Source organism: Stylophora pistillata, chromosome 1, assembly GCF_964205215.1.
Source record: "Stylophora pistillata chromosome 1, jaStyPist1.2, whole genome shotgun sequence".
Classification (NCBI taxonomy): Eukaryota; Metazoa; Cnidaria; class Anthozoa; order Scleractinia; family Pocilloporidae; genus Stylophora; species Stylophora pistillata.
The window spans coordinates 56,501,678-56,528,408 of NC_142519.1; the positions used below are offsets into that span (position 1 = coordinate 56,501,678).

At 39.5% G+C, this 26,731-nt stretch overlaps 3 protein-coding genes across 4 annotated transcripts in view; 1 reads left to right on the forward strand and 2 right to left on the reverse strand.

Moving 5' to 3' along the window:
* The window catches only part of LOC111331112 (elongator complex protein 2), a 24,490-nt gene extending 12,145 nt beyond the window's left edge, over positions 1-12,345 (forward strand). Inside the window, exons 15-25 of one of the 2 annotated variants that reach the window (XM_088724783.1) lie at positions 113-190; positions 615-684; positions 2,104-2,211; positions 2,616-2,673; positions 3,022-3,094; positions 3,635-3,821; positions 4,621-4,739; positions 5,175-5,293; positions 5,616-5,729; positions 5,946-6,085; positions 10,930-12,345. In XM_088724783.1, the coding sequence (XP_088580909.1) occupies positions 113-190; positions 615-684; positions 2,104-2,211; positions 2,616-2,673; positions 3,022-3,094; positions 3,635-3,821; positions 4,621-4,739; positions 5,175-5,293; positions 5,616-5,729; positions 5,946-6,081 (1,062 nt within the window). In that variant the 3' untranslated portion in view covers positions 6,082-6,085; positions 10,930-12,345. Of the gene's footprint in view, positions 1-112; positions 191-614; positions 685-2,103; positions 2,212-2,615; positions 2,674-3,021; positions 3,095-3,634; positions 3,822-4,620; positions 4,740-5,174; positions 5,294-5,615; positions 5,730-5,945; positions 6,759-10,929 lie in introns of those variants that run through there. The other variant, XM_088724775.1, reaches the window with a different exon arrangement.
* Positions 6,949-10,254, reverse strand: LOC111331113 (uncharacterized). The gene is made up of 4 exons (XM_022936154.2): positions 10,122-10,254; positions 9,297-9,483; positions 8,378-8,609; positions 6,949-7,706 (listed from the first exon to the last, which is right to left on the reverse strand). The coding sequence occupies exons 1-4, from the start codon at positions 10,131-10,133 to the stop codon at positions 7,379-7,381; spliced, it is 759 nt and encodes a 252-aa protein (XP_022791889.2). The 5' UTR covers positions 10,134-10,254; the 3' UTR covers positions 6,949-7,378.
* LOC111331139 (uncharacterized) overlaps positions 11,108-26,731 on the reverse strand; it is a 26,064-nt gene continuing 10,440 nt past the window's right edge. Inside the window, exons 12-22 of the mRNA XM_088724766.1 lie at positions 26,379-26,477; positions 25,763-25,877; positions 24,670-24,774; positions 23,030-23,081; positions 20,280-20,407; positions 16,408-17,662; positions 15,854-15,922; positions 14,925-15,121; positions 14,095-14,158; positions 13,407-13,491; positions 11,108-13,057 (exon numbers count right to left, since the gene is read on the reverse strand). Of these exons, the coding sequence (XP_088580892.1) occupies positions 12,670-13,057; positions 13,407-13,491; positions 14,095-14,158; positions 14,925-15,121; positions 15,854-15,922; positions 16,408-17,662; positions 20,280-20,407; positions 23,030-23,081; positions 24,670-24,774; positions 25,763-25,877; positions 26,379-26,477 (2,557 nt within the window). The 3' untranslated portion in view covers positions 11,108-12,669. The remainder of the gene's footprint in view (positions 13,058-13,406; positions 13,492-14,094; positions 14,159-14,924; positions 15,122-15,853; positions 15,923-16,407; positions 17,663-20,279; positions 20,408-23,029; positions 23,082-24,669; positions 24,775-25,762; positions 25,878-26,378; positions 26,478-26,731) is intronic.

Consider the following 26,731-nt stretch of genomic DNA (forward strand, 5'->3'; position numbering starts at 1 on the left):
AAAGGCTGCCTGAGGATGGAAACATTGAAATTAGAACTTGACATAGTTGGGCTACATATGTTTTTTAGGATGTACAAAGTTCCGGGAAAAAACGAATGTTCTCTCATTTTAGGTGATAAGGATCTTCAGCGCTCCTCGCCAGTTTATGGAAACGTTTCAAAAACTTTGCAAATTGGAAGAAAACAAAGAGGTATCCTGATATATTGTATAAAAGTGCAGTTTCAGATTTAGGAGTTTAGAACACAGTCTTTGACTTAATTTCGTTGCATGTTTTCGATACAAACTGTCTCGCTGCTGAAATCAAAACCTTCGCCTTGCATTAGAGTTGACGTATACACGATACTTAGCCGGGGCTGTTTGAGTTTTAAGAAATTAAAAAACTACATCCATCATAGGAATAGACAATATTAAACTGATTAATTAATTAATTAATGTTCTACTCTGTGTAGAACAAACTATTGGTTGTGTGGTAGAAGGATTGGAGAGGAATAGTCACAGTTGGCCTGTCACGCATGCGCCACGATAGCTTCAAACGTTGCGACTTCGCTTGCGAGAGAAAAATCATCTATGGAGAAAAGTCACTTATGGATGATACAATTTTTATTTTCCTTCAGATGTGTGTTAGTTTACCCGTTGGAGCCAGTGTACCGGCTCTTGGACTCTCAAACAAGGCAGTTTTTGAAGGTTAGAGACTGTATTTCAGAAATGTTCTCTCTATCAGTTTAATCTACAGGCGAGTTATCAATAGATGTGGAATGGAAACGTTTATGACCAAAGACTGGACTTTGAGTGACCAGGAAGAAAAAGAGAGAGAGAGAGAGAGAGAGAGGCAGGCAATGAGAAAAAAGAAGGAAAAACATCCACCAAAGGATGTTTGATAAGGATATTTAGATGTGTACAAGACGGTGTGGAGAATTAATTTTAATATCTCGCGAGGAGTAGAAAGATAAAGATTCTCATATTAGCGTGCCGGGGATGAAGGGGTGGGAGGGGAGGTTAGGGAGCACTCAATCTGGGCGGGAGGGGTGATGGGGGGGCTGGTTCAAATCTTCCATCCGTTAGTGGATATCCGATGTTTATTTCGTGGTAGTCCCGATTTCAACCCTTCTGCTACACTTTAGAAATAGCCAACACGTTCGTATTTCTTTACTGTAGTTTTTCTTAATTGAACTGTTTCCCCAAGCCGCACAGCAGTACCAAACACTTCAGCAGTTGAATAAAACTGTTTATTTCATTATTATGCAGTGTACGCGTATAGATGCTAAAATAAATAAAAGAACATAGGGCGCAAAGCGTAGCCTATGTCTTCTTAAGAAACGTACGTCTATACAGATAACTATGTTTATGTCTAAAAACTAAAACGGAATATTCCCTAAAAGTCTACATTATTCCCGAAAAGTCACTAAAACATTAAAGTTCGCACAGTTACTTGACGGTGGCCTTATTATTGTCATTATTATTATTATTATTATTATTATTATTATTATTATTATCATGATAGTAGGACGTCGATCATGTGTCGCCAATTTATTTGCTGTTCTGCTGAATGAAGCTGAAGAAAAATAATGCAGACACAAGATGAATTCTGCTACTCTGTAGAACAGTTGTTAATACCGAGGAGATTCAAGACTTTTCTCTCAGCTAGAGACTTTTTAAACTTATTTTGATATTTATACCTTAATTTATCTTAATTTTGTTTGTTATTCTGTATTTGTACTGATTCTGTATTAAAAAAAATTATTATTATTATTATTATTATTATTGTTATTATAAATATTATTTCATTTATAACGAGGTAGTTTTTGTTTCTGGTGTTAGACTTGAAATGAGGGAGAGTTGTTTGTGTCTTCATCCAGTTTCACCTTCGTAGCCCTTTTTTAACCCCCAGGGGTGACCAGCATCTAATTTCTCCTCACAGAGATACAGCTGAATCATTCATTAAGATCAGGAGAATAAAGGAAATGGTCGCCAACCTAAGAGGCTTTGATTGTTAAACGGATTCTCCTTGTCAGTAACAAAGGAAATGTATAGAGAAATGTATGGAGAATACGAATACTGATGTCAGGGTGTAAACGGTTACTTACATGATTATTTACTGATTAGGTGACATGGACAGTCTGAGGAGGGACCTGGAAGACCCAGCGAGACCCATGAAGTCGTCCGCGTTTGCCAGTGAGGAGCCTGCTCCATTTACACCGGTGTCATTGAAAGGTACCCCTTCCTTGTGAGCCGTTCTTCACAGCGGTGCACAGAATTCACGGATTTCTCTTCGTTTTCTTGTACTTCTTTCGCACAATAACTCACCAAGAGAACTTATAATTCACAATAAACTTTAGGAAACTCTCTATTTTTGTCGCGTCGTGTTCATTACCTTATTTGGTCGTACTCGCAAGTGTCACAAATTAAGAGGGGTGGAGGTCAGTCAAAACTTTTGTACACTTGGTTTATTTCTGAACTGATTTTTGTCGTCAGTGGCTCTTTTTTCGTCTCCTACAAAGCTAACTAAAAGCTCCTCACTAATTCCTTAATGTGCAAAGTATTTGCTGTGTTCATGGCAAAGACTGGAAGGTTGAAGATTTGACTTTTGTTGTTCTTGCCTCTCTAACTAATTTCAGAACCTCCCACCGAAGATGTTTTACACCAGAACACGCTATGGCCTGAAGTACAGAAACTGTGAGTACAAAGTATTTTCCTCTCCCTTTTTCGTCTAATGCACGCACTTTACTTAAGCTGTTGAATCATTTATTAGCATAGACTTGCTGCTGTTTTGCAGGCGACTATGAAGATGTTTTTGTTTTGTTCAGTTTGTTTTGTTCAGTTTGTTTTGTTTCGTAAACAAAAAAACCTAGATCAGGAGAATGTTCTTCCTGGCCCAATTTTTAGATAGAGATTAATGGAAACTTTACAATGACCCATTAACTGACTGCCTGGCAATGGCTGCTTTGTCGAAATAATTTTTGTTTCGGTATTCGTCGTGTTAATCCTAAACATTATTGGATTCCTTTTTTTTTTCTCCCTTAGATATGGTCACGGATACGAAGTTTTCTGTATGGCGTCAAGTCCTGACGGGACACTGCTGGCGTCTGCTTGCAAGGTTTCAACATGACTCCCTTATCTTGTTTCTTAAGGGAGATTTGTCATGGCGTGATCTAACCATGGGGGTGGGGGATGAGTTGTGTCGAGGCGGGGGGACGTCATACCGTAGTATTTCGACTCGGAGCAACTTTTAATTGAGTGTCGAAAGTAATGCGGAAGGGTTGCACAAGTTTTCCCTTACCTGCTTTTTGATTGGTCCGTAAAACTTGCGCCACTCTCTTAACCAATCAGATGCAAAACTAAAATCAGGTACGAGTTGGTTGCTCGCATTTTCCCGCGCTTTTGATAATTTGCGTTTGGTTACTTTGAATTGTCTACGACTCCTTATTTTCTTTGTTGTGATTGGTCAATATGATAATTTTGGTGTGGGACTTGCAAAACATAGTAGAAATGCGTTCGAGCATCTTTTCCTCTTATACAAGCAAATTGGGGAATTGTCCTTCCAAGCAGGTGTAAATTACAACAAACAGTTTACGCTGGTTTGTGTGCATCGCTTTGTTTTATTCTGTATTATGTTCTCATTCTTCTTTCCTTGTAGGCCTCTAAACCAGAACACGCCGCTTTAATATTATGGGATACCAGCACGTGGAGACAAATTTGCTCGTTACCCTCTCACGCACTCACTGTAACACAAATAGCTTTCGATCACAGTGGCCAGCGGCTTCTGTCTGTGTCGCGTGACCGCTGTTGGTCTGTTTTCAAGAGAAAAGCAAACGACGAGGAAGGTGAGACTAAACTAAGACCTCAGTGATCACCACGGCCAGTCATAAAAAGGTCAACATCACAAGGAACCTATGAGAGCTTAAGACTTGGTTAAAACCAAGCGCGGGAAAGCGTCAGTGACGAATTTTCGTTTGGTGTCATTTTTGTATTTGATTGGTCGAGAGAAGGGCGCGAGTATTTTAAATCAATCACATCTCAGAGAGAAAAAAAAACGCGCTTCATTCCTGATTTTTACTTTTTACATTAAATTGAAAATTGTTCTGGGATAACCAGACGATGAAGCAGTAGCTCAACCCGTTGACCTCCAAGAGTGACCAGCGTCTAATTCCTCCTTGCAATATCACCCCTGAATCACACAATTAGGTCAGGAGAATAACCGAAATGGTCACCAATTAAAGAAGCTCTTCACTGTTAAACAATTCTCCTTGTCAGCGCTTTAGGAAATGTATAGATAACAGTATGGAGAATATGTATACTGATGTTAGAGTGTTAAGGGTTTATAACAAAAAAATTTTCACTTTTGCAAATTTCCGTCACTTTGGCTAGCCATACAAAATTAACTGTGAAAGATGTTTCGACAATTTCTCGACTGAATCAGGCAACCTTTAATTGTATTCTCTCTTGAGAGGGAATATTTTTAAAAGAAGGGAAAACCCTTTTCTATGGACTGACCATTAAAAAAAAAATGAATAATAATGACCAAGTAGGTTGTCCGTAAAGTACGCTTAGCTCAGACAAGTTGTTCGAGTTCCGTAGCTGTGTTTTACTTATTCACTTTTTAATTTGTTGTGGATGTAACAGGTCAGCTCTTCAAACTTGTTGCTCGAAGCGATAAAAAGAATCAACACGCCAGGATTATTTGGTCATGTGCTTGGAGTGGAGATGACGAGTACTTTGCTACGGCCTCAAGGGATAAAAAGGTCAGCATCCTACCCTCTGTGAGGAATTTTTTTATCGGTCAATAGCAAACAAATTTTACGCTCCAGGTTTGCAAAAAAAGGTGGGGGGGGGGGTCCGAAAAATCTGTGTCCTAAATCCATGAGCCAACTGCGCATCCACCCCCACTTAACCCAACACCAAACCTAACTTGTTATCAGTTTACTGTTATGGGGAGGAATAGGTGAGCAGTTGCGCAGATACTACATTGATCCATTCATTCCAGTTCTAGGTACTGTATTTGCCTTCCTTTTCGTCGCATGAAAAGAAAAAAAACAGAAGTATAAGCCATTTCACGCAATGCGTGACTGAGGAATTCGCAACTACGACTCCCGTGTGAATAACCCTGATAACGGCCTTGATTTCTTGGTGGTTCGACTGTAACTTTCTTTCTTTTTTCTTTTTTTTTTGCCTGCCAGGTTATATTATGGGGTCATGCCGACATTGCTAGCGACAACTGGCATGCGGCTTCCAGTCCTTTAGATGTCGGTGAAGCTGCCACCGCTGTAGATATTGCGCCAGGGGTCAGTAATATAAGGTAAGATGTCTTTGAAATTGTAAACAGATAACATTTTCTCTTTGCGCCACTTTCGCCCCGAGAGAAGGTTTCGTTGTCACATCTTGTTGAGACTGGAAACTGCACATTAAGTCTTCAAGTGCTACTTAAAAACTTTCGATTTTTATCGCCAAGTAAACTTTTTGACGCCCCACCTCATAGGTGAACTTGTTGCAATGATAAAAAAAGCAACAACAAAAACAACAATGACAGCAAGAAAACAGAACCTACAATGACTATCAAGATTTAATTGATGTTTTAACGGGACGACTTTGAAGAGGATTTTTTTCCCTTCGCCGTTTAGATACACCATTGCTGTTGGTACTGAATCAGGCCGTATATTTCTATATTCCTGGAGTTTGAATGGAGCCAGCTGTCCAGGTGGCCAGTGGAGTCTTCTCCATGCATTAGACCAATCGTATCCTTTACAACTTCTTGAATATTGTTACGCTGTGCTTAGAGGTATATGAAGGGTTTCATCTTTCTTCCTTTAGAGAACACACTGTTACCTCACTTACGAAGTTGTTACTCACCAAAACTTTGAAGACGTTTATATTAGTGAAAATTATTCTATCCTATTTTTGTGGCATATGGGTCGTCTATTTTCCTTACATCTTGCAACTTTGATGCACAGGATTTGTCACATGCTTACAGTTCGACGGTTGCGATGGAGACGGACTAAAGACTCTAATAACAGTGCGACTTTACAGCTGGCGAGCTGCGGTCTGGATCATAGTGTCAGAATATTTAATGTAACAGACACTACGTGACAAGGTGTGTGATAGTCACACAATAAGCTAAGATAAGAATGGAATGCAAGCCGTCACGCTACACTCTGACATTAGAAAACACCAGGAAAAGAAAATTTAGAAGCCGTTCTTATGTGTACTTCCCGCATCCCTGTATTGTTTGACAACGTTTGATACCGTCTTTGCCTCAATGCGCAGCATTCTTCCAACCTCTGTAAACGAATGGCGCTGTGCGAGATATAGTACATGAATTCGTAAGTCGGTGAATAGTGTTACAAATAGTGTTGAAATTTCTGCCTTTTTCGTTGACTGCAAACGCCATTACCAATCACCATCGACAAGCGTGAAAACTTTCTCGAGTGGGAGGCAATGCAAAACCTTCACCCAAATGGGCGGGAAAACTTTGAAGTTTTGCTGTCATAACATTGAAGTTGGATAGGCCAACATTTATGTTTTAATCGCGTGCGTGGAAAGGTAGATGCAATCGATGGAAGGATGAAAAAAATAATGAGAAGTTCGATCTCCAGGCTCTCATGCCAGTGTTGTCGATTTCACGTTGGGTAATTCATCGCCTGTTGTGCATCTTACTAAGGACAATTATCCCACAACACGACTACTTTAGATTTCAGCCAAAATGCGAAGTCTTATGGAGAATTGATTATCGAGAGAAATTAAAAGTACATATTTTACTTCTTTCATCACAAGAAGTCAAATCGTTTTTTACTCTTTTTTTTTTTAGTTACTATAAAAAAAAAAAATTAAAAAAAAACGTCGCCCTTCAGCAGGAGTACATGCTGGTGACCTGGTCTTGCTTCTTATTGGGTTCGAAAATGGCGTGACTTTTCTTAACTAATATGCAGGACTGAGAAAACGCTAGTGACCAGGTCTACCATCTGATACGATGAGAAAATGGTGTGAGATTTCTGGACCAATCACAGAGCGCTGCAAATACAATCACGGAATTACTTTGGACAACCAATGATAAGTTGTTCCCTTCAGAGTCAAGGACTTCATGAAAGGTGTCCGGCTTCTGGTTTGTTTTATCTTACGATTGAATGCAAGACAAACACAATGCTTTAAGTCGAACGCCGCTCGACGTTATCTTCTTCGTCTGGTCCATGGTGCTGAACTGAATATCATGCAGTTTACTTCGGCCGAGAAGGGATTGAGACCACACGTGGTGTGTCTAGTCGATGTAGTCCCCTCTCGCCAATCCTGGTAGCTTATCCTTGAAAAGTCTCCTACTTCCAAATTTGGCTTACCAGGTTTGGACAAGGTAGAAAACATACACGTATAAACTTAGCAATGTACTCTCGCTTTAGATAGAAAAGTTCGCCATTAGAAGCGGGCAATCAAGGAATGGATAGTCATAATCGTAATACAGCGTAACTTGCTGTGGTTCGTCTGGTGGCAAATTGCCTAGAAATCCAAAATCTCTAAGTTTCTTGCTACTCTCCATTTCCTGTTTTTCTCCATTTTTGTTCGACTGAAATATTCTGATGTTTAAAGTGCACGGTCCCAGTTCCCGCTTGACGATCAGGGTTACACCATAGATGGAAATGTTGGAAGGGACCTGAGAACTAATGTAGCCCGGAATAGAGGTGACATCTTGCAAGGAAATACTGTGCAAGTCCAGTACAACATACCTACAAACAAGGCAACAGGGAACATTATTTCTATTCCGTACTAAACATTGACCTTACGTAAGACGGCCTTTTGATTGGTTGTCTCAAAATCGACACCCGTATCAAATACACCAAATACAGCAGCCGACAGCTTTTCCTCCCCACACACCGCGAGCAAACTGTTTTGCTCTTTAAAGAGCTAGAAAAATTTTCTCGTTATGAAGCGACAACTTTAGGCGGGATGGGATCGGGACAAGACTCGGAATGTCTGCGTGATCCATTTCCCTCTTGCCATTCCTGGTAGTTTATCTTCGAAAAGTTTCCTTGTTTCAATACCAATCAGGTTTTGGACATGGTGAAACTTGCCAGGGAAACATGTTTGTATGAATTCCGTTCAAGGCCTCTGTTGGGCAAAAGTACGCTTGAGATTCATTTTTAACTCTTTGACCCTAAGAGTGACTAACTTCTAATTTTTCTTACAATAGCACCCTGAATCACACGTTAAGATCAGGAGAATACCGGAAATGTTCACCAACTAAAGAAGCGTTTGATTGCTAAACAAATTCTCCTAATCAGCACCTTAGAAAATATATGGAGAACAGTATGGAGAACATGCATACTGATATTAGGGTGTAAAGGGTTGAACTGGGCTCATTTTACGTGCCTAGATAAACGCTAACACCAATTCTAACCCGGTAACTTCCTCGGCCACAGGTTCCCATAGTCCCACGTTGCACTTGGGGCATGGCTGTAGCTGAGCCGTCGGTTCTTCGTATTCTTCTAGTTCAGCGGCCTTCTTGATTGGCGCGCTCGCTTTGAACCGCCGTCGCATTTTCTTGAACTCGCGATAATCGATCTCTTTGTCGCCGTCTGAGTCCAGCGACGTGGCCATGAGATAGATTTCTACTTGGGTGGCAGGAGCACCTAGAAAGGATGGCAAAGAAAAGGAAAGTACTTCTTATTAGTGCCAGACCCCGGCAAAGTGACGTCTGACTCGTCTCAAATGTTCCCGTGGTCGGCGAAATGCGCGTCTTGCAGCGCTGATAATGAAGTCTTGGTGACAGGCTAATATATCCTAATTCCTCGAAAATTATTTTTCGTTTTGGCTGCAACAGAAGTTTGTTTTCTTACAAGCCGTGAATTTTTTTTTTTTGAGACAATTGTATTTCCATTCTTTTTCCAGTCATTTTCATCGACAAATTTGGTCTCCTCGCTTTCGAGAGGTTAATATTTACATCGCAAACTCAGTTGTCATGCTCTACAGTATTGCCTTTTTAGTTAGCTCTTACAACAAAGTTTTAGTCTATAAATATCCTTTTTTTTCTCTATCTAGTGATCGACAGTCGCAATCTAGATAAGACATCCCGCGCTCAAAGATAATTTCAATTTTCGTTTGTGTGATTTTGAAGGAAACTCCATTTTACACTTTTGTTGAAGACGGTATTGCTGTTACTTGATACAGTTATCCTTTAGATTAATGAACGCTTAAACCCCAATTCAGAATCATTTCAAGTCTGCAATTTCGCCGCGTATTTGTTTACATTACGCTACTGATTTGTTTTCAACTTTAAAAGAAAGAAAGAATGAAAGAGGTATTAAAAGCAAACTCACCTAGATCTTTCATACCTGCTGCAAACTCCTCATATGAAATTGTGCCGCTGTTGTCTGAGTCAAACCTTCGAAACAGGTCAAGTATTCGTCCGTAGTTTTGATCCATCCAATGCATCATTCGGTCTTGGAAGTCGTGAAAAATCTTTTTGGATGAGACCACTCTGTTTACTTCTGATTGAGAGATGCTCTGGTTTAAAAAACCGGGAAAAACAAAACTCGATCGATTAGCTAATGATAAATTCGTTATGATAACAAGCCGAGAAATTAGTTTGCAGTTCTGATGAAATGTGAGTTGCTTTCAAGAATTCGTGGTTGAGTTTCAGCCTCTCTGAATTTCTGTCGAGATCTTTCTCTGCAATGTCATTCAAACTACATTCACAGCTTACCGAGGTAAAGGATCGTTTGTTGATAGAGCAAACCTTGGTTACAATCTCACTTGATAAACATATCTTTTCGCATTTCTTAATTGTTAGGCATGTGAATAGTTTATCCTTTTTGAAACAATCTTGAGCGTTTTTCGTTGTTCACCCTCGACGCCAGTCGCGGAACCAAGACCGAGATAAAGGATCGTTTGTTGTTAGAGCAAACCTTGGTTACAATCTCACTTGATAAACATATCTTTTCGCATTTCTTAATCGTTAGGCATACGAATGGTTCATCCTTTTTGAAACAATCCTGAGCGTTTTTCGCAGTTCACCATCAACACCTGTCGCGGAAGCAGGCGTAAGACGAGAAAAAAATCGCTCAAATCAGTTTCAAACCGTACAGTGTATCTGAATTTGTGATAGAGAAAGATATAAAGTACTCAGGGTGAAACGAAATTACCTTTTCCGCCATGGCCCAATTTAAGCTGTTCGTGCACGCTAAATCAAACAAAACGCGTTAATGAAGTCTTCTTAAGGTGTTTTGTAGCTTATAACGGCAACAATTAATCCCATCAAATTTAAGTCGTGGCGTGGCAAGAGAAAGGGCGTTAATTATTGAGGATTTCCTCACGGTGTTTCTATGTTTTGCTGATCAAAACATTTTACTTTCTGCTGCTAATGAGGGTGACCTCTTTCGCTATTATTAGTTGGTCGTATGAGTATTGAAGACAATAAACTATTTAGGAAACACCTGTCTTCACGAAGAATTTTGTGTTATCAATAGAAAAACCTCAAGTCGCTTTTCAAAGCCTATTTCAGTAAGGTTTTTGTCTTAAAACATTTAAGTGAATTGTTTTTCAGATGTTAGATACTGTTTCGGACTTAATCGTTGGAAAAGTGCTTTTGTTGTTCAATAGCCTATTTACGCCTCGTAACGAATGATCTCAGAAAAACCAAGGGCTAAATTTGGTATAATTTTAAATAGAGATGTGATGAGACCATTTTGGAAGTGATCAGTGTTCGGTCGTTGTACGAAAATCCAGGACATCTTTTCGGGGAGGGGGGGGGGGAGAAAGAGGGAGGTAAAGGGGGGGAGGGAGGGAGGGAGGAGGGGTTTAAGAGAAGGAAATGTTGCTATGGCGATCTTTTGATTTTTTGAATATCGGTAAATTCCTAAAGTGATTGTTAATTCTTTAATTATAAGTGATCTTTCGCAATTTGCAACTAAAAATTTTATTTTCTCTCTTTTTTTCTTTCATCGTCTTCAGTTGGCAAGTTTCGCCCGGCCCGTGCAGCAGGAGCGGGGCAAGGATATAAGAAACACACGCGCGACACGGGAGAGAACATGGCTCCCACGCGTGATACCTCCCTCATGCAGCCTGCCTCAATCATTCACATTGAATTCCTTTTACTATTGACGTGAAGACGTGAAATGATTTTTTTGGGTCTTGTTTCTAATTTTATTCATCAAAAAAAACCCCTCAATTCGTCGTGTTACTTACTGTTTTTCATTACTCTCGTAAATAAATCTCATATTTTCTCTAGAAATTTCACAAACAACAAAACGTAACCAGTACCACTTTTAACTATGACAAATGATACATCGATTCATATGACATTGCATTCTGAGACAAACTAATTTGTATCATGACCTTAGCTACTGACATCCAAAACTACCAAAACAAGGAACATTTGACTGAGTCAATGACAGTAATCTAAAAGACAATTGTATGGAGAGGCTCTCAATGGGGTGAACTGTTAGCCGTAAAATGGCGGGAAAAAAAATAGCCGTTAGTCGTAAAATGGCCAAAATCTGAATCGTTGACTGTAACAGCCATCGCCATCGAGACCCTCATCAATGAAAAGTAATCTAGTCTTTACCTAAAAGACACGATCATATGGATAGGGTGTCCTAAGTGGGGTTAACCGTTAGCCGTAAAATGGCCAAAAAAAAAAAAATTCCGTTAGTCGTAAAATGGCTAAAATCTTAACCGTTAATCGTAACAGCCGTTACCTCATTGAGACCCTCTGTGGATAATGTAAATGTGGAATTTTCTTAGTTGTTACTAAAGAGTTTACCTATCATGACGTTACACAAATATTACACATTATTTTCAAAACTATCTTTTAAACTGAAATAGTTTGTATTTCGAGAAAGTTTTCGATTTTAAATTTTCGTTATTTTTAATAAATCAAAGCTAAATATCAAGTACTGATGTTACGTTCTTTTAAGGAAAAAGTGTTTGTCCAGGTTTTAAACATTCCTTAAATACACCTTTAGATTTTAATAATGTTTTAAGCCCGGGTTTTTAACAGCTATAAAAATAGCGCCTTCACGTTCGTTTAATTTAACAAAATAATAAAATATTTACGGTACTAAATTATTACTAATAACTTGGACATAACTATAAAAATTAAAACCTACAAAAACGGGAAAAAAGTATATTCTACCTAACTTAAATAAAATTCACAGAGCTCAATTTTTAATTATTTTTAAGTATGTTAATTATAGTGTCCCCAATTAGTCTTCTTAGGCTAAACGCAGTGACACTTAAATAAAGGTCTTACTTACTTACTTACTTACTTACTTACTCAAAATATTCATTAGCAAAGCAAATACTATCTGCCACATCATACTAAAGAAAATGTTTTTGGCAGAAAAAATAAAACCTTGTGCTACATTTTCTGCTTTGGTTCCGCGCATATCACCATCGGATATAGGTATGGCATGGAACTTCGTCCACAATAAGCGAACTCTTACATTTACTGAAATCTCTTTTAATACAAAACCTTTCAATATCATTACACTTCTTACTTTAAAACTCGCATTGATTCCATAAGTTTACTTAACTGAAAGAATATTTCATTTTAACTACACGGGCAATATTTGATCAAGCTATAGAATGCTCCTCAATGAATAGCACACTCAAATAATTCATCTGAGTCCCTTGTCAAATTAATTTGCAATATGCCGACCAAAGACAAAAAAAAACTGAATTTAAATAACACTATATTTCCTTCACCACTAGTTTGGTTGTCTCTGCTTCGGATCTAGACGCTTTTTTAGATTTCTTTCGGAAAGACAGTCTGGGCGGACTTAGACACGCGAACAGTCTTGCCTTTTTCTTTTTCTTTCCTTTTGTTTCCTTCAAATCGTCATCTTCGCCGGAAGACATAACATCCTCATGTCTTGATTCGAAGGCCACTTCTTCGCGGTTCTCTTCAATGACCGCTGGCTCCCCCTCACTGGAGGCACCGTCTGGGTCACGTGATTGTAGAGGTATACTATTTTGAGAAGTTCGGTGTGTGTTTGAGTCAGGAAAGTCGTTCCATGCCCCCAGATTAGGCAGGACTTTTAGAATTTCGTCTTCAGGAGCGGAATTTAACTCTGGCACTCTGAAAGAAGAAAAGTACATTAGACTCGTCTTATTTTTTAGTTAAGCCGTCATGTTATTGCTAGCATGTTTTGACTACAGCATCAATAGTGAACAATTTTCTCTCCACGTTTTTTTCCCTTTTTTGACAAGTCTTCCTTATCAAAGACTAGTAGTTCCCTTGAACAGGTTTTACAATTGTCAAAGAAAGGTAAATAATATTCTTCCATTCACACTTCTAGGGAAAGTCGATAGGATCATTCATACGGCTTTCTCTGTAAGTCAACCGCTAACAAATAAAAAAGCCAAAAGGTGAAGGTTTCGAATTAATATGTTCTTACTTTTTGAAAGAGTTTGCGCCATCAACTCACCGGTCTGAGAGTTCCTGGATACTTGTCTGACATTCTTTATCCCTGAGTTGTATTTTGATTGGCAGATCTGTCCCAACTCCTACATCTAACACAATCAGTGGAAAAGAAACTTACAACAGCGACAATAGTAGTGACTTTAAGGCAGTTTTCATCGTGTGTCGAAAGTAAACCCGAATTGATCGGTTTGCTTTTACGTCGCTCTGTGATTGGTCTAAAAAACGCGCGCTATCTTCTCAAACAATCAGATTCAACACTAAACCCACGCGACTTAGTCACCACGTTTTCCCGCGCTTTAAACTGGTGTCTAGCTGGCTTGAGTTCTCATTGAGTGCTAGAGATATTTCCCTTTGCTCTTATTACCTCTTAGGTTTTCTCTGGTTTTGATTACATCCCAGACTAACTCGTTGAGCGGCCGAAGCTTTTCCATGATTCGGTAGGATTAACAATAGGGAATGTTGATCCATGAACCCTCCCTTACCTCCTGCCCCCGTCCCACCCCACCTCGGGTTTCTCTGATAGTCTGCCTGTAACTATTTACAGTCCCGGGTGGAGAGAGCCATTGTAAGCGTAATGTCTATGTCATTGTGACCCAGGTAAGAATCGGGCCCAAACCTCCGAGGTTTAGCGGGCAAACCATTACAACTCCGCATACCCCAAGATTAAAAACGGTCAAAATTCAGATTTTAACCTTTTCTGATCCGTCGTCTTAATGATCGGATGGCCTCTGGGTCTGTTTGTGTCTGCTGATCAACCTAAAGAAAGTGAGAAATAAAAATAAACGATTTACGGCTTAGTAAAAGAAAGCAGAGAACACTTTTAATTGTTTTCAAAGCGCTGGCAGAATCCTGCAAGACTTCCCTAAGTTTGCACGGCATAGATTCGTTATTTCCGTCTTAAACTATGGCCACAATAAGTGAAATAGTTTTGCACGGGATAGATTTGTTATTTCCAAAGCTATGGCCGTATTTTTCTTGCAAAAGATATACGCTGTCTGGCCTGTATTACATTACAAGTCAACTTTAAGCGCGTCACAATAAATTTCAAAGAAGGGACCGGTCAATTTTTTTCGCCCGGGGTGCCCCCCCCCCCCCCTCGCGCAGGATTTGGGGGGATTTGTCGTCACTAACAGAGTTTAAAGAGGGAACTAAAGACAATAGTCAATTTTACAGTTGTATGCTTGGTTGCCAAGCCTTTGAACTGGATTGAGGCTAAGGGTGACCTTTTTATGATACAAACGTTGGTACTTTTCAAATGTAAATTACTTTGTTATCATGCTAACTAGATACTGGTCTCTATCAAAACAAGGCCACCTTCAGCCTCACTCCTAATCAAAGGCTTGGCAACTAAGTACACAACTGTAAAATAGCCTAGTGACTATCAATGAGGGATCATTACAATACAACAGTCTAGTGGGGTACTAGGTCATTTTATTGGGACATAACCATAACCAGATTCCTCCCCCCCTCCCTTTCCCGACGATCAATAATAACCGGTCTTTAAAAACAAGCGGTAACATACCTTTGACGGCACGTGAATAACTGTAGGTAACTCAGTCGTGGTTGAGCCGGGGTTCTTTTCCGTATCACGTCTATTTTGTAACACAAGAAGGCAGCTCATGACTGTCTTGCTTACAAGTAACAAATTCACTGCTTCCTCTAGCACAGGCGGTGAGAGATCAAGTTCGTCTTCTTCCTCCTCGACACCACTGCCTTGACCTATAGCATCAAACAGAACCGTAGACGATAAGAACCATAAGCGCGCGGGGGGGGGAAGGGGAGGGGAGGGGAGGGAGGGTTGGAAGGGGGCGGGCTCATTAAAAACTCGGGATCAATGACATTTTCTGGCCAATTACACACCCACCCCTTCCCTGACCCGACACTAAAAATAATTTGTCATCTGTTGACTATTCTTGAGTTGGTAGAGGGGTAGGTGCGCAGTTTCTGAAATGCTAACGTTGATCCAAAACTTGCAGAGAGTCAAGAAAAAAACCAAAGACAAAGCAAACAAACAATTCATCACCTTTCCTCGTAATTTTCGCCCAAATTGAATAAAGATGTGAGCATCTCCTTGGTTGAAACCTTATGATATTTGAAACTTAGTAGCTTTCAAATACAAGCTCATTTTGCATGGAGACGCTTGTTAACCAGGATGAATAACAATGCACCAAATACTAAAAACATTTTGTTTAGGAAAGGGCGGGGGAGAAGGGAGAAAGGGCGGGGAGAAGAGCTTAGAGGAACAATTGCGGTATCCCTTTGATAAACTCGGTGGTACAGTGACGTTAACGCCGGCTGGTGTATTTTCCCCTTGTATTAAATAGAAGTGTTGAAGTCCCTTACAGAGTACGCAAACTACGCTGAACTTTAAACAGGATCGGGGAACGTCAAAAAAAAAAAAAAGGAAAAAAAATTAGTAAAACGATACACTCCAAGTACATGAAAACTCACCGGCGCATATTCGATAGAGCAGTTTTTCCTTGACGCCTTCAAACAAACGTCTCATGAGACGGGACAGCTCTGAAATCAACAAAGTAAACATTATGTAATTCCGTCATCCCTGATGTGCTGTTCTCACATAAATTCTAACCCTTCTCGGTATAAAGGAAATTAATCTTAAAAATTTCCTTCTTCGGCGATGAGGGACTTTTTGTGTTCATAGCCTTTTCCGGGCATTCAGTTGGTAAAACGGGGCGAAATAGTAAATGACAGTAACGGCGGAGCGAAACGACGGAGGTCTGGGTCGGGTCACGTCCGGACCAGAACTTTCCTTTTTTCTTTTTTTTTCATTCCCCAGCTATTTTCGCGCCGTTTACTGCCGCGCTTTGTATCATTAAATGAACGCGTGGAACAGGCAACTGCACTGACTCAGAGCTATTAGTTTGAAAATAGTATGTGTTTGTGGGACAGCCAATGCAAACACAAGGACATATTTCATAGTCAGTAATAAAACAAAAGTGAAATTTCTGTTCTCTGGTGTCTGTGTGAGAATTCTAAGGACTCACCTCCTTCTCGCAAGAAAGGCACCTCCACACGAAAGACTTCTGAGAAAAAGTTCATCGTCTCCGCGTCCAACTCTGTCTTCAGCCTGCACAAATCATTCTCCAGATGGACGACTTTTTTCTTCACCGTTTGGATCTCGTCTGGTTCGGCCAGATCAGAATCTTCATCTTCCCCTTCAGCTAGTGGTACGCATGCACTCGCATCGAACCGATTGACAGGGTTACTGAGGGCTCGAGTGCGTCCTACGATGTCGATTGGCTGGCTCCGCATACCGGCCCCAGGGGAGTGGTCTGAGTCGCTATGTTGACTACTGCAGCCGCTGTCACAAGGTCGATGCCGACTACGCGGGCTCAGCGGTTCTTCCAGAAAAGACTCCATGCTGGAGCTCGATGTTCCGTCTTGTCCTCTCGGTCCGTCGCAGTCTGTCGACAAGAAGCTTTTGTTCGAATCGGAATGAAGTTCGGGCAACGAGCTCTTTAAATGAATGATCGGAACTGACTCTGTCTTGTGCGATGCTCGGGAAAGTTTCGGTGAAGGCGGAAACTGTAGCAAGTACAACTCTCGTAAGGAATCGGTGCTCGTTAACGAAAACCGACTGGCGCCTCCTTGCCTGCCTCTCAAGTTATTCAATAAAAGTCCTCCTTTTTCCAAAACGCTCGAGCTCACCGAGTGAATGACCTCATCCTCGTACTCCGCACAACCGCTATCGCGTGACTTCGGGTCGTCGGCGTCGCAAGCGTGAGAGAGATCTTGCATTTGGTATAGCAACTGCAGTGACATAATCTCCGCAAGTAACACGTTATAGAGTGTTTCCGTTTGGTTTGTTCCTGGCGGCATGCGAGGAAAATCTGGCTCGTCGAACATGGTTATCGTCTGTGTATATCTCTCGTGAGAGGGGGATTTCACCAAACGCTCCTCAAGCTCGCTGATTCGCCGTTTCTCCTCCTGTAGAGACTTTTCCAGTCCCTCGCGTTCGAGTTCTGTTAACAGTGTCGTGCGTTTTTTCTCGTCCTCTAACGCTCTCTCGTATTCTTGTTTCGTTTGCTGTTCTACTGTCCAGGATCGTCTCCGCTCTTCATCGAGAGCTCTTTGCAGTCGTTGTTTTTCTCGCTCTTCGTTTCTTGTGATTTTCTGTCTCTCTATGAGTACAGCTGCCTCTACTGATGCATGGTGCATTCCTTCGAGGACGCACCGCTGGCTTCTTTCATCGAAGAGCGTCTTAGCGAGGTTCTCCTTCTCTTTGCGTAAATTTTCAATCTGACAAAAGAACCGAATAGCTTCATTTTAGAATTAACAAAGATTCCTCCCGGTTGCTAAGAGACAAAATTGAAATCGAGCAAGAATTTTCATGAAGTGTGTTTTTAGACTTATTTAATGTTGTTGTTCTCCGAATTTCCTGTTTATTTTGTTGTTATGTAACAGTCTTCTAAGGCTATTTTCTCTTAAGATATCTTTTCAATTATAATTCTAATTCTGTCAATAAGTTGATTATAATTTTTATATTATCAATCTTGTTTCTGTTCTGGCTGATCTTGTCTGTAAAAGTATACAATTTAAGGTAGAATATGATTTTGTAACTGCGTAAACAACTCGAAGGCGCATACGCAGTACGCAGGAACTGTCGTACGTAACTTAACGTGATTCGCTGGTTGAAATAGAATGATGACGATGCAAGAAGATTGACAGCTTAGTAGTGTCACCTTTAGCAGCACCTTTATCAGCTGGTGCACAGCATTTTCCGGTCAGAATAGAATAAAGCTGAATTGTATTGAGTTGAGTAAAAAAAGCTGAGCTTATCCCAAGAAGAAGGAAAGTGTATTAGGAGTTCAGAGCCAAATACTAATTGCGTGTTAGAAAAAACTTCAAACTCGGTCAATAGCTTTAATTGTGCTCACGGCCCTTTCTTTAACCCGACACTACCGTTTACATCTATTCCATCTATAACAAAAGAACTACTGGAGGTAATCCACCATCCTATGGATACCGCAGTCCACTCCAAAAATTATTGATGTTTGATCGGCTTCGCTAATCATGGGTCGAACCGTTTTTCTTATCAGTGATCTTGACGTTCGATACTGTCTGGAGAAATAAGACGCCAAGCACTCTTACAGGGTTCTAAACTCAACTTTTCAAAAAGCCGCACTTCGGCGACTCTCAACTGTCAAATGCCCGCCATCGAGTTACTATTGAGGTCACCCTGTGTCCATCTGTTTTTGTTTTTGTTTTTACTTTAATCCTAATAATAATAATAATAATAATAATAATAATAATAATAATAATAATAATAATAACGGTTTATTAACAGAATTTCCATGGGTAAAAATAGCTCTACATCTGTTATACAAACATAAAATTGAGTATTACGGTAAAATGAAGCCTACAAATATATTTATTCCTTCGTGCGAGTCTACCTTGTAAAATATCTTCCAAATAATATCTATAATTATTAGTAGACTGTTTTATAACGTAAAATTGCTTGAAAATAAACAATATCGAAAGAGTAACTTCATATTTGATAGACCAAGCAAACTTGATATAAGAAATTTACAGTTATGTTCCTTAGTACAGCTGTATGTGTAATTTGAGAGATGAAAGATTTTTAAAACCTACACACTTATGTCTTTGTACGCGGTGATGACATTAAGTTGATTTGAACCCCTTAGTTCAGTTTACAAAACATGGAAATATTTACACTCGCTGGAAGATAGCGAGAAAAACAATTTTTGATGCACAAAATGAAATAAAACATGGTTTTAATGTAATTTCTTCTTTCATTAAGTCTGAAATGAACATGAATAAAATGGAAAAAAAATTATACATGGAATATAACATTAAAAGTAAACATCAGCGTCAACTGAAAATATCATATTTTCAGTTGACGCAAGAAAGAAAAAGCTAATTTATACCTCATATGTGCAGTGGCTACCATAATTTTGTGGGACCGAAATTAAGAATCACTATTAAATACACTTCTTTTCATACATTGTGGCCGGTTTTGTGAAATTGTCTCGTAAACTGCAGGCTTAGTTGAAACTTAGTAGAGATCTTTAATGAAAGACGTGGTGTGGGCTGTTTAACTTTCACTTCAAACTTTTGATCCGGCTACAACAAACATTGTCCTTGTTATTGTGTCAACAAATCTTTTGCTAATATATAAGGTTTTTCATTACAAGATTGACCGAATATTTCTAAGAACCATCTTAAAGTTTTCATTCAGGGGCCAGAAAAAGGTATTATGTTTTCTACACCATGATTGCCATCTGCTAACGAATTCTCTATAAATACTGATTTACTGTAAGCTCAAAGCAAAAGGGAAAAAATCAAGATGGAAGAGAAACAAGAAAATACAGGGAAGCAGTGGGAGACTTTAAAAACAATTCATTTGATACAAAGAAACGGCAAAATTTTTCTCATAGAACTCGCTCAGCTGAAATAGTGGGAACATCAAATTGTTTTGTTTTACCATGCCACGTAGTCCAGATGAATTTAGTGCCAATAAAAGGAGGCAGAATTGAAGCTGTCACAGCCGGCCGCACTGAGTTTTCTGAATAATAATTATATTCTGCAGATCTGATAAACAAGTGTAATTTCAAACCATTCCTCGAACGACTCAAATTGGAAACCCACAAATTTCAGTTCACGTGATATGTTTCAGCGAGAATAACCAGAACTCCCCAAACCATCATTTCACGATGAATGCTTCGAATTCCGCAATCCCTTTAAGAAATAGGTTTTTTTTAAATGAATTTTTTTATTTAGAGTAGTAAATTTTTGTTTTTTTGTGTGAGAAAACAACTTTCCAGATTTGAAGCGGGACGATTTTTGTTCTCTTTAGCAAACGTTTTTAAATTCTTAAACCGTCAAAAAACCTTACCTCGGTTCTGAAGTGATCTCTCTCAGCCTCCAGAAGACTTTGTACCTCGGCCAGTTTCAAATCTGCATCACTTTTAATAGCGTAGCTTTGCTTCTCGAAGTTATCTTTTTGCACCTTTATCTCCAATTCTGCAACAAGAATAAAAAATAATTACGATCAAAAAGAGACACTGAACAAAATACTGACGCCAATATAAGTCACAAATGAACAAATGTAGCTGGTTTTATTAAATATTCAAGGCGATCTCGCCGTAGATATTTACTGACCCGTACCTCCATTACGCGGAGATTTTCGGAGCAATTTTTCGATCAAGTTCATTTTCCTGTATTTTGACTCGGTGCGATGAATTTTTAGACCAAGCAAAAGTTGTCCTTCTAGTCTGATCGAGCACCGAAAAATCTCAATATGGGTTTGCTTTCGGTAAATTCACAGCAAGTCGACCATGAATACTAAATTATGTCAAATTGATTCCCGTACAAATACGATTCCCATTTCTCTGAACAGGTCACCACAGCAATTGTACAGCTCGCAAATATTTTCATAAACCAAAGTCGGCCTGCTTCAGGTGTAGCGTTGAATATTTGACAGTGAAATCTTTCCAAACATGGCGTGGATCCACGGCGATTTCCAACGTTTTGGCGACAACACTGCGCGCTCTAATTCCATTGGTTCGCAGAAATTCATATCAATTTTCCTCGCCTAACCGCAAAGACGAATATTGCTCAGAAATGACCTCATTGTTTATCCTGAGAAGATAGCCGCTTACACGACCACCTGCTTTCCGAAAACCAAAACAACATGGCCACCAATGGCGGCAACGTGTTTAAAATTCGCTCCAATCAAAATTTTGGGCTCTTACCACCCAGGTAACCTTCGTGCTGAGGGGAAGGAAAAGAAGACAGCAGCCGGCGATGTGGCAGTGCTATGATACGTAATTCACATTTTGCCGCCACTCCAATAGTAAATTTGAATCCAAAATTACTTTTGGAGGAACTCCTCAATAGTGATTACAATTAGCTTGAAAATTGGAAAAAGAACGAATTGTGGTAACGTGAGCTTTTGTTTACACACACGAAGCGAGTATTTTTAGACCTTCAATTGCGGAAAAGGGAAAAAAACATCAGTTTCTGATAATCTAATATTGGACGTAAGGATAGCCGTTTTGCTAATTGCTTACGAACGATAAAACCGATTGATGACTGGCGGAGCACATGAACCGTCCTTTTCGTTTATAACGTTTTGATCTACATGAAGTGTTAAACCGAGAACAAACCCACATTGCCGAGAATACAACTGTTGAAAAAAAGCGCCCGAAAATTTATTCAGTCGAAACTGGATACATGCACACACATCACGGCATTTTGAAACTCTTCAAAGAATTGCACACCATTTTGAAAAGTACTTTAATTGATTCCAGCCAATTTTTTCGGTGCGAGACATCGTGATAACAAGGACACCAAGCGAATCAAGGCGAACTTAATCTGCGACCGACGAACATCGCTATCGCTACGGCGAACACATCTGGCGATTTACGTCGATTACAGTGATCGGTGGGTAAAATTCCCTAAAGCAACGCTCACTTTACATCTAAATTTTTGCAGCCAATCGCGAGTTTTGTTGCATTCTTTTATTACGTTTTAGTCTAGCCGTCTTCACTATCTCGAGTCTGAAATGCTACTGGCTTTTTAAAAATTCGTTTTATATCGATCAACCCTTCGGCATTAGTTTTCAAACCATTCCAGGAGCGAAGAACTCTCCCTGCTCAGGAAAGACATTCACAGTAACAAGAGTTCTCGAGACGTCGTTACGAAATTGCATACTGCTTGTAAAAATGAATAGGTTAGACTGGAACGAACATTATACTTAACGAAGCGAGATAGGAAGTAACTTCTCCACTATCTCTTTCGTTACACCAAAAGCGGCCTAATATCTCAATGAGATGTTTATAAACCTGGTATTAGTTAATGAAGCACCCTACCGTAAATTCATGAATGTAAATGTTGTAGTTCAATTTTATACTTGGTTCAAATTTTATTTTCCTTTGTTGTCGGTCATGTTAATGTATGATAATGAGTTTGAAACAAAGGAAAATAAAATTTGGACCAAGGATAAAATTGAACTACAACATAAACAAAGATGTCACTTTAAGCGAATCAAGTCGCATCTTTCACAGCGAAAAAGCGAATTACGTAGAAACATTTGGTTTAAATACATGCATGCGGCATGCTTTCTCTGTTTGAAAATTTAGCTGCCGCAAGCAACTATTCGTTTGTACACTTAATATACTAATTACAAATTACTTACTTTTGCTGGAAAAAAATTTAATCTTTCGTTTGGTAATTCAAGCAAAAGAAAATTGCAAAGACATTCCTTATTGTAGAGTTCATTTTTGCATGGATATCGATTTTTACTGAAGTGCGTTTACACGTGTTTTGGCGATATCCGCGTTAATGTTGGAACTCGAGAGCTCGCCATTACCCTCGGTGAGACCGGGAGTTTATTACATTGCAAATTTACGTAGAGGGTACGCAAACGTCAGAACACAAAATTTTTCACTAACTTCACTCTGACGGGGTTTGCAATACCTCTATTTTAGAACCGTGAATGGTAAATTCTCATAGGAAAACAACCTTGGTTTGTGACAAATATGCTGGCGAATCCGTAATCTGCCTCAGAGGAAATGAAAATGAGACACAGGAAAGCGCAAAGACGCTCTTGAGCACGATAGCAAATAAAGTATAAAATCTTACCTTGATTCTCGACTCTCTTTCTCAAATCTTCCGATAGCTTTCTGTAATCGATCTATCAAAGGAACATAAAATTTATGGCTTTGTTATATATCCTGTCAACAATTTCACAGGGGATACTTACAAAATTCGTCGTAGGAGAGCTAGTGGCGTAGATATCCTCACACGAGCGTACAACCGCAAAGACATTATTTGAAAAACAACAGAATTTGACAGACTGTTTGTGGTATACCTGACAATAATGACTACTTACTTCCGACCGAATTTGTACTCAAATGAAAAGAAAGTTGTTGACGTAAATTATACTTGCAAATAATCATAAGGTTAGGAACCACATTTGGTGTTTTGAATCCTTGCAAAAACACGGAAGAAGAAGATTAACTGTGTAATTGAGCCATTGAGGCTTCAAAAATTACTTACTCTTCGTTTTTAACAAAAAATATCGAAAAGAACGTTTCGTAAAAAATTCGAGGTTAAGTTAAAATCTTCGATCACATATTAATTTAGACGAATCAAACCAAGGGAGACGAGTTGAATAATTTTGCTCTAACAAATTCATCACGAAAGTAACTCTGAGAAGTCTGACAAGTTTGACAAATTCTACCGATGTAAAGTCAAAACACAAGACATCAATTTATGATTTCTTTTATCGCATTTTTAAATTGGCTCTAACCGTTCTAAAATCAACCACTTACAAATGGCCACCACAACCTGTAAATAAACGTCGCCTCGTGGAAATGGCGTGCGACCATGCTAGGAGCAACGATTCCAAAGTCATTGTGGCAGCAAAATAATATGCTTAGCAACGTTTTAAGACAAAAAGAGTTCGCAGTAAGGAATATATCACGCTGTGAAACTACTATACCGAGAGTTTTAGAATGACCATAATATACCACATGACGAATCTTTCAAAGAGTTGTATTGCAGCCTTTTGCATCTTTGAGAGGGAAACGGAAAAAAAAAAAAAAACACTGTAGAGGTTAGGATGACGTAAATTTTAATTTGCTGAGGAAGAAAAAAACATTAAATATCTCGGAGCGAATATGTCCTAAAGGACTGTTAAGGTTCAGTGCAGCGGGTTAAGACGAATTTAATTCAACGAATTTGGGTTATTTGGACACGAGTTTAAATTGCACTAACCGATATAAATGAAGCTCAGTTTGAAAAATGTATTTAGAACGAAGAGAATCAGACAAGAAGTGTCTTATTGCCCCTTGGTAGTTTTGTTTATTTCATTTTAATGTGTTTTCAGTTAGCTGTTAGCATTGTTGCCAGTCGTTTAATTTTTGCTCAGTCATGTATTTTGTTTCTATCATTGATGTTCAGTTTTTCTCCTTATGAAGTCTTTCCCAGTCCCTTTTTTTTAGGAACTATAGTAATAATTATTTACCGCTTAGGGGAGAGGATGAAGGTTTTTATTTATTTTTTTGGGGGGTGGCGGTGATGACATGGTTTTGGGAAGAAAGGAGGGTGATCAGCCGCCGCCATCAACTTGAAAGCGTCGGCAAGATGTTCAGAGCACAGGCCGTCACGTTTGGAATTCTTAGGGATTCGATCACACCAAAAAATACCGAATCCGACGATTAAAAATAATCTTTCGTTAACCTAACAGGCAACAGACAGAACGTTCAAGTTTCTCTCACCTCAATATTCACATATGCTGTGGTGGTAATCTTGAGCGCCCGCTGACCAAAGTCGAGTGTGCATCGAGTCTCGTTGAGGTCCCTTAGCGACGGCGAGATACACATCTGTAATATGGGAGAAACAACTTTTCACCTTTCTGTTACATACGGAAATAATACTCATTTGATTTTTGACCAGAAATTGATGAAGTTAGATGGTATGTAGATCATCGAGACTAATTCTGAAAAGCAAACGGCTTCGATCGAGTGTCCAGTCGCTTGAACAGAACGATTGAAAAGCTGAAAGCAAAGGCTCTAGGGAGGCGCTTACTTTCGAAACCTTAGCTTTTTTCTTAATTTACGACGGTTCATCCACTAATATCCAATTCAATCTCTGGTCGATAATCAACCAGGTGACAAACTTTCACTGTGGAGACCAATAACTTTGCCAAAAATACAAACCAACCTATACGAAACCCTTGGCGTTCCAAACTGACTTCTTCCTAACTCCCTGGAGACTTTTCCGAGGGCTTAACCTCAACCCCCAAGAACAACAGGATCTTCTCTTGGCCAATGAAAGGCATTGTAGCGTATAACGCGGAAATTCAAATTCAATTGACTTTAGATTAGCGGCTTGAAAACCTTTTATCTGAGACAGCTTCATTTGCCTATGCTCAAAAAATTAATATACCCTCCCCTCCCTAAAAGCGTTTTTTTTTCTCAGTTATTCATGCCCAGTCCTTCTCGAGATGATTGGATTAACAAGCTGTCAGTCTTGCTTGCCAATCAAAAAAAAGCCCATTGTGAGAAAAAAACTCTTAACTATCCATTTCATTGTGGGTTTGCGCCAAAAATGTGTGGGCAAAATTACGAATCCTGATAAAACTGCCGTCGTCTGCTGTCTTAAAGCAAATTAGCGCGACGCACTTCGCATTACAACATAACAAACACTGCAAAGGACAGCAGGGTTGCCATTCACTAAATTCAAATGTTTATTTGATCGAATTTAGGAACAAAATAATGTATAAACGTTTTCTCGCAATGAGTTCATGTAAGTTGTAGTTTTATTCTTTCATAGCGTGCGATTTCAGGGAGATTTATGTGAGAAGCTTACCACAAAACTTGTTTTACAATTCCCACCGAGGCTGTCTTGTAACAGTCGAGTTAGCGAAGAGTTTCTATAAGGTATGTGTGTTCTCTTCCCTTCTGACAGGGCGTGAATTGTGTTGCTATAAGAGAAACGATAAGAAATAAAGTTTAAAATAAATTACATCTGGAATAACTTGCCACAAAAACTTGGATAAGTTCCACGCAACATGGAGCAATTTTTTTATAGTGTCCAAAATGTTTACTCTTTCTTAACCAAATCTTTAACTTCACGAAGCCTTAGGAACCATGCCAGTTATTATACATCACAAAGGGGGAGGGGTGGAGGGGGGAGGGGTTAGGAGTGGTGGTTTCTGAGGGGATCACATGATTCACAGGGGGAACAACGGAGGGGAGATCAGTCATTGCAAACTGCTTATAAAGAGGGGACTATAGTAAATTGACTACCAATTAACTGCCAATGCATATGAGAAGTTATAGGGCGATCAAGTAAATTTTGTCGTAACACAATCAAAATCCTCTGAACCTCCCCCCCCCCCTCCCCCACAAGCGAAAAATAATGACCCGGCATGGGAAACAAACAAACAAACAAAAAAAACGCATGGCGAGCACAAGGAACTTACCCTAGTTCCAAAAGAGACAGGTTCACGTGTTGTAGCTCAGCGAGCCTCTCTCCTTCCACACCAGCTTTTTTTACTCTTTCGCTTCCTGCGAGGTCGCATCTAGAAGAGATCGAATTTACTTTAAACGCGTCAAGTAATGTTTGAAAAAATTTAGCTGATTCGTTTTGGTTGATGTGAGAAGTACGTTATATTCCGCTGTGGCATTTCATCCAAACAGTTTTCTGTTCCACTTGGCATTTAGCCATACAGGCTCAACTTTGTTTAAGTGACATCAGCTCAAAGATAGCGTTTCATTGTACAGCTTTTTCGAGAGAGTTTGTCCGAAAAAAGGACATAGGTGCACGCGACAATCT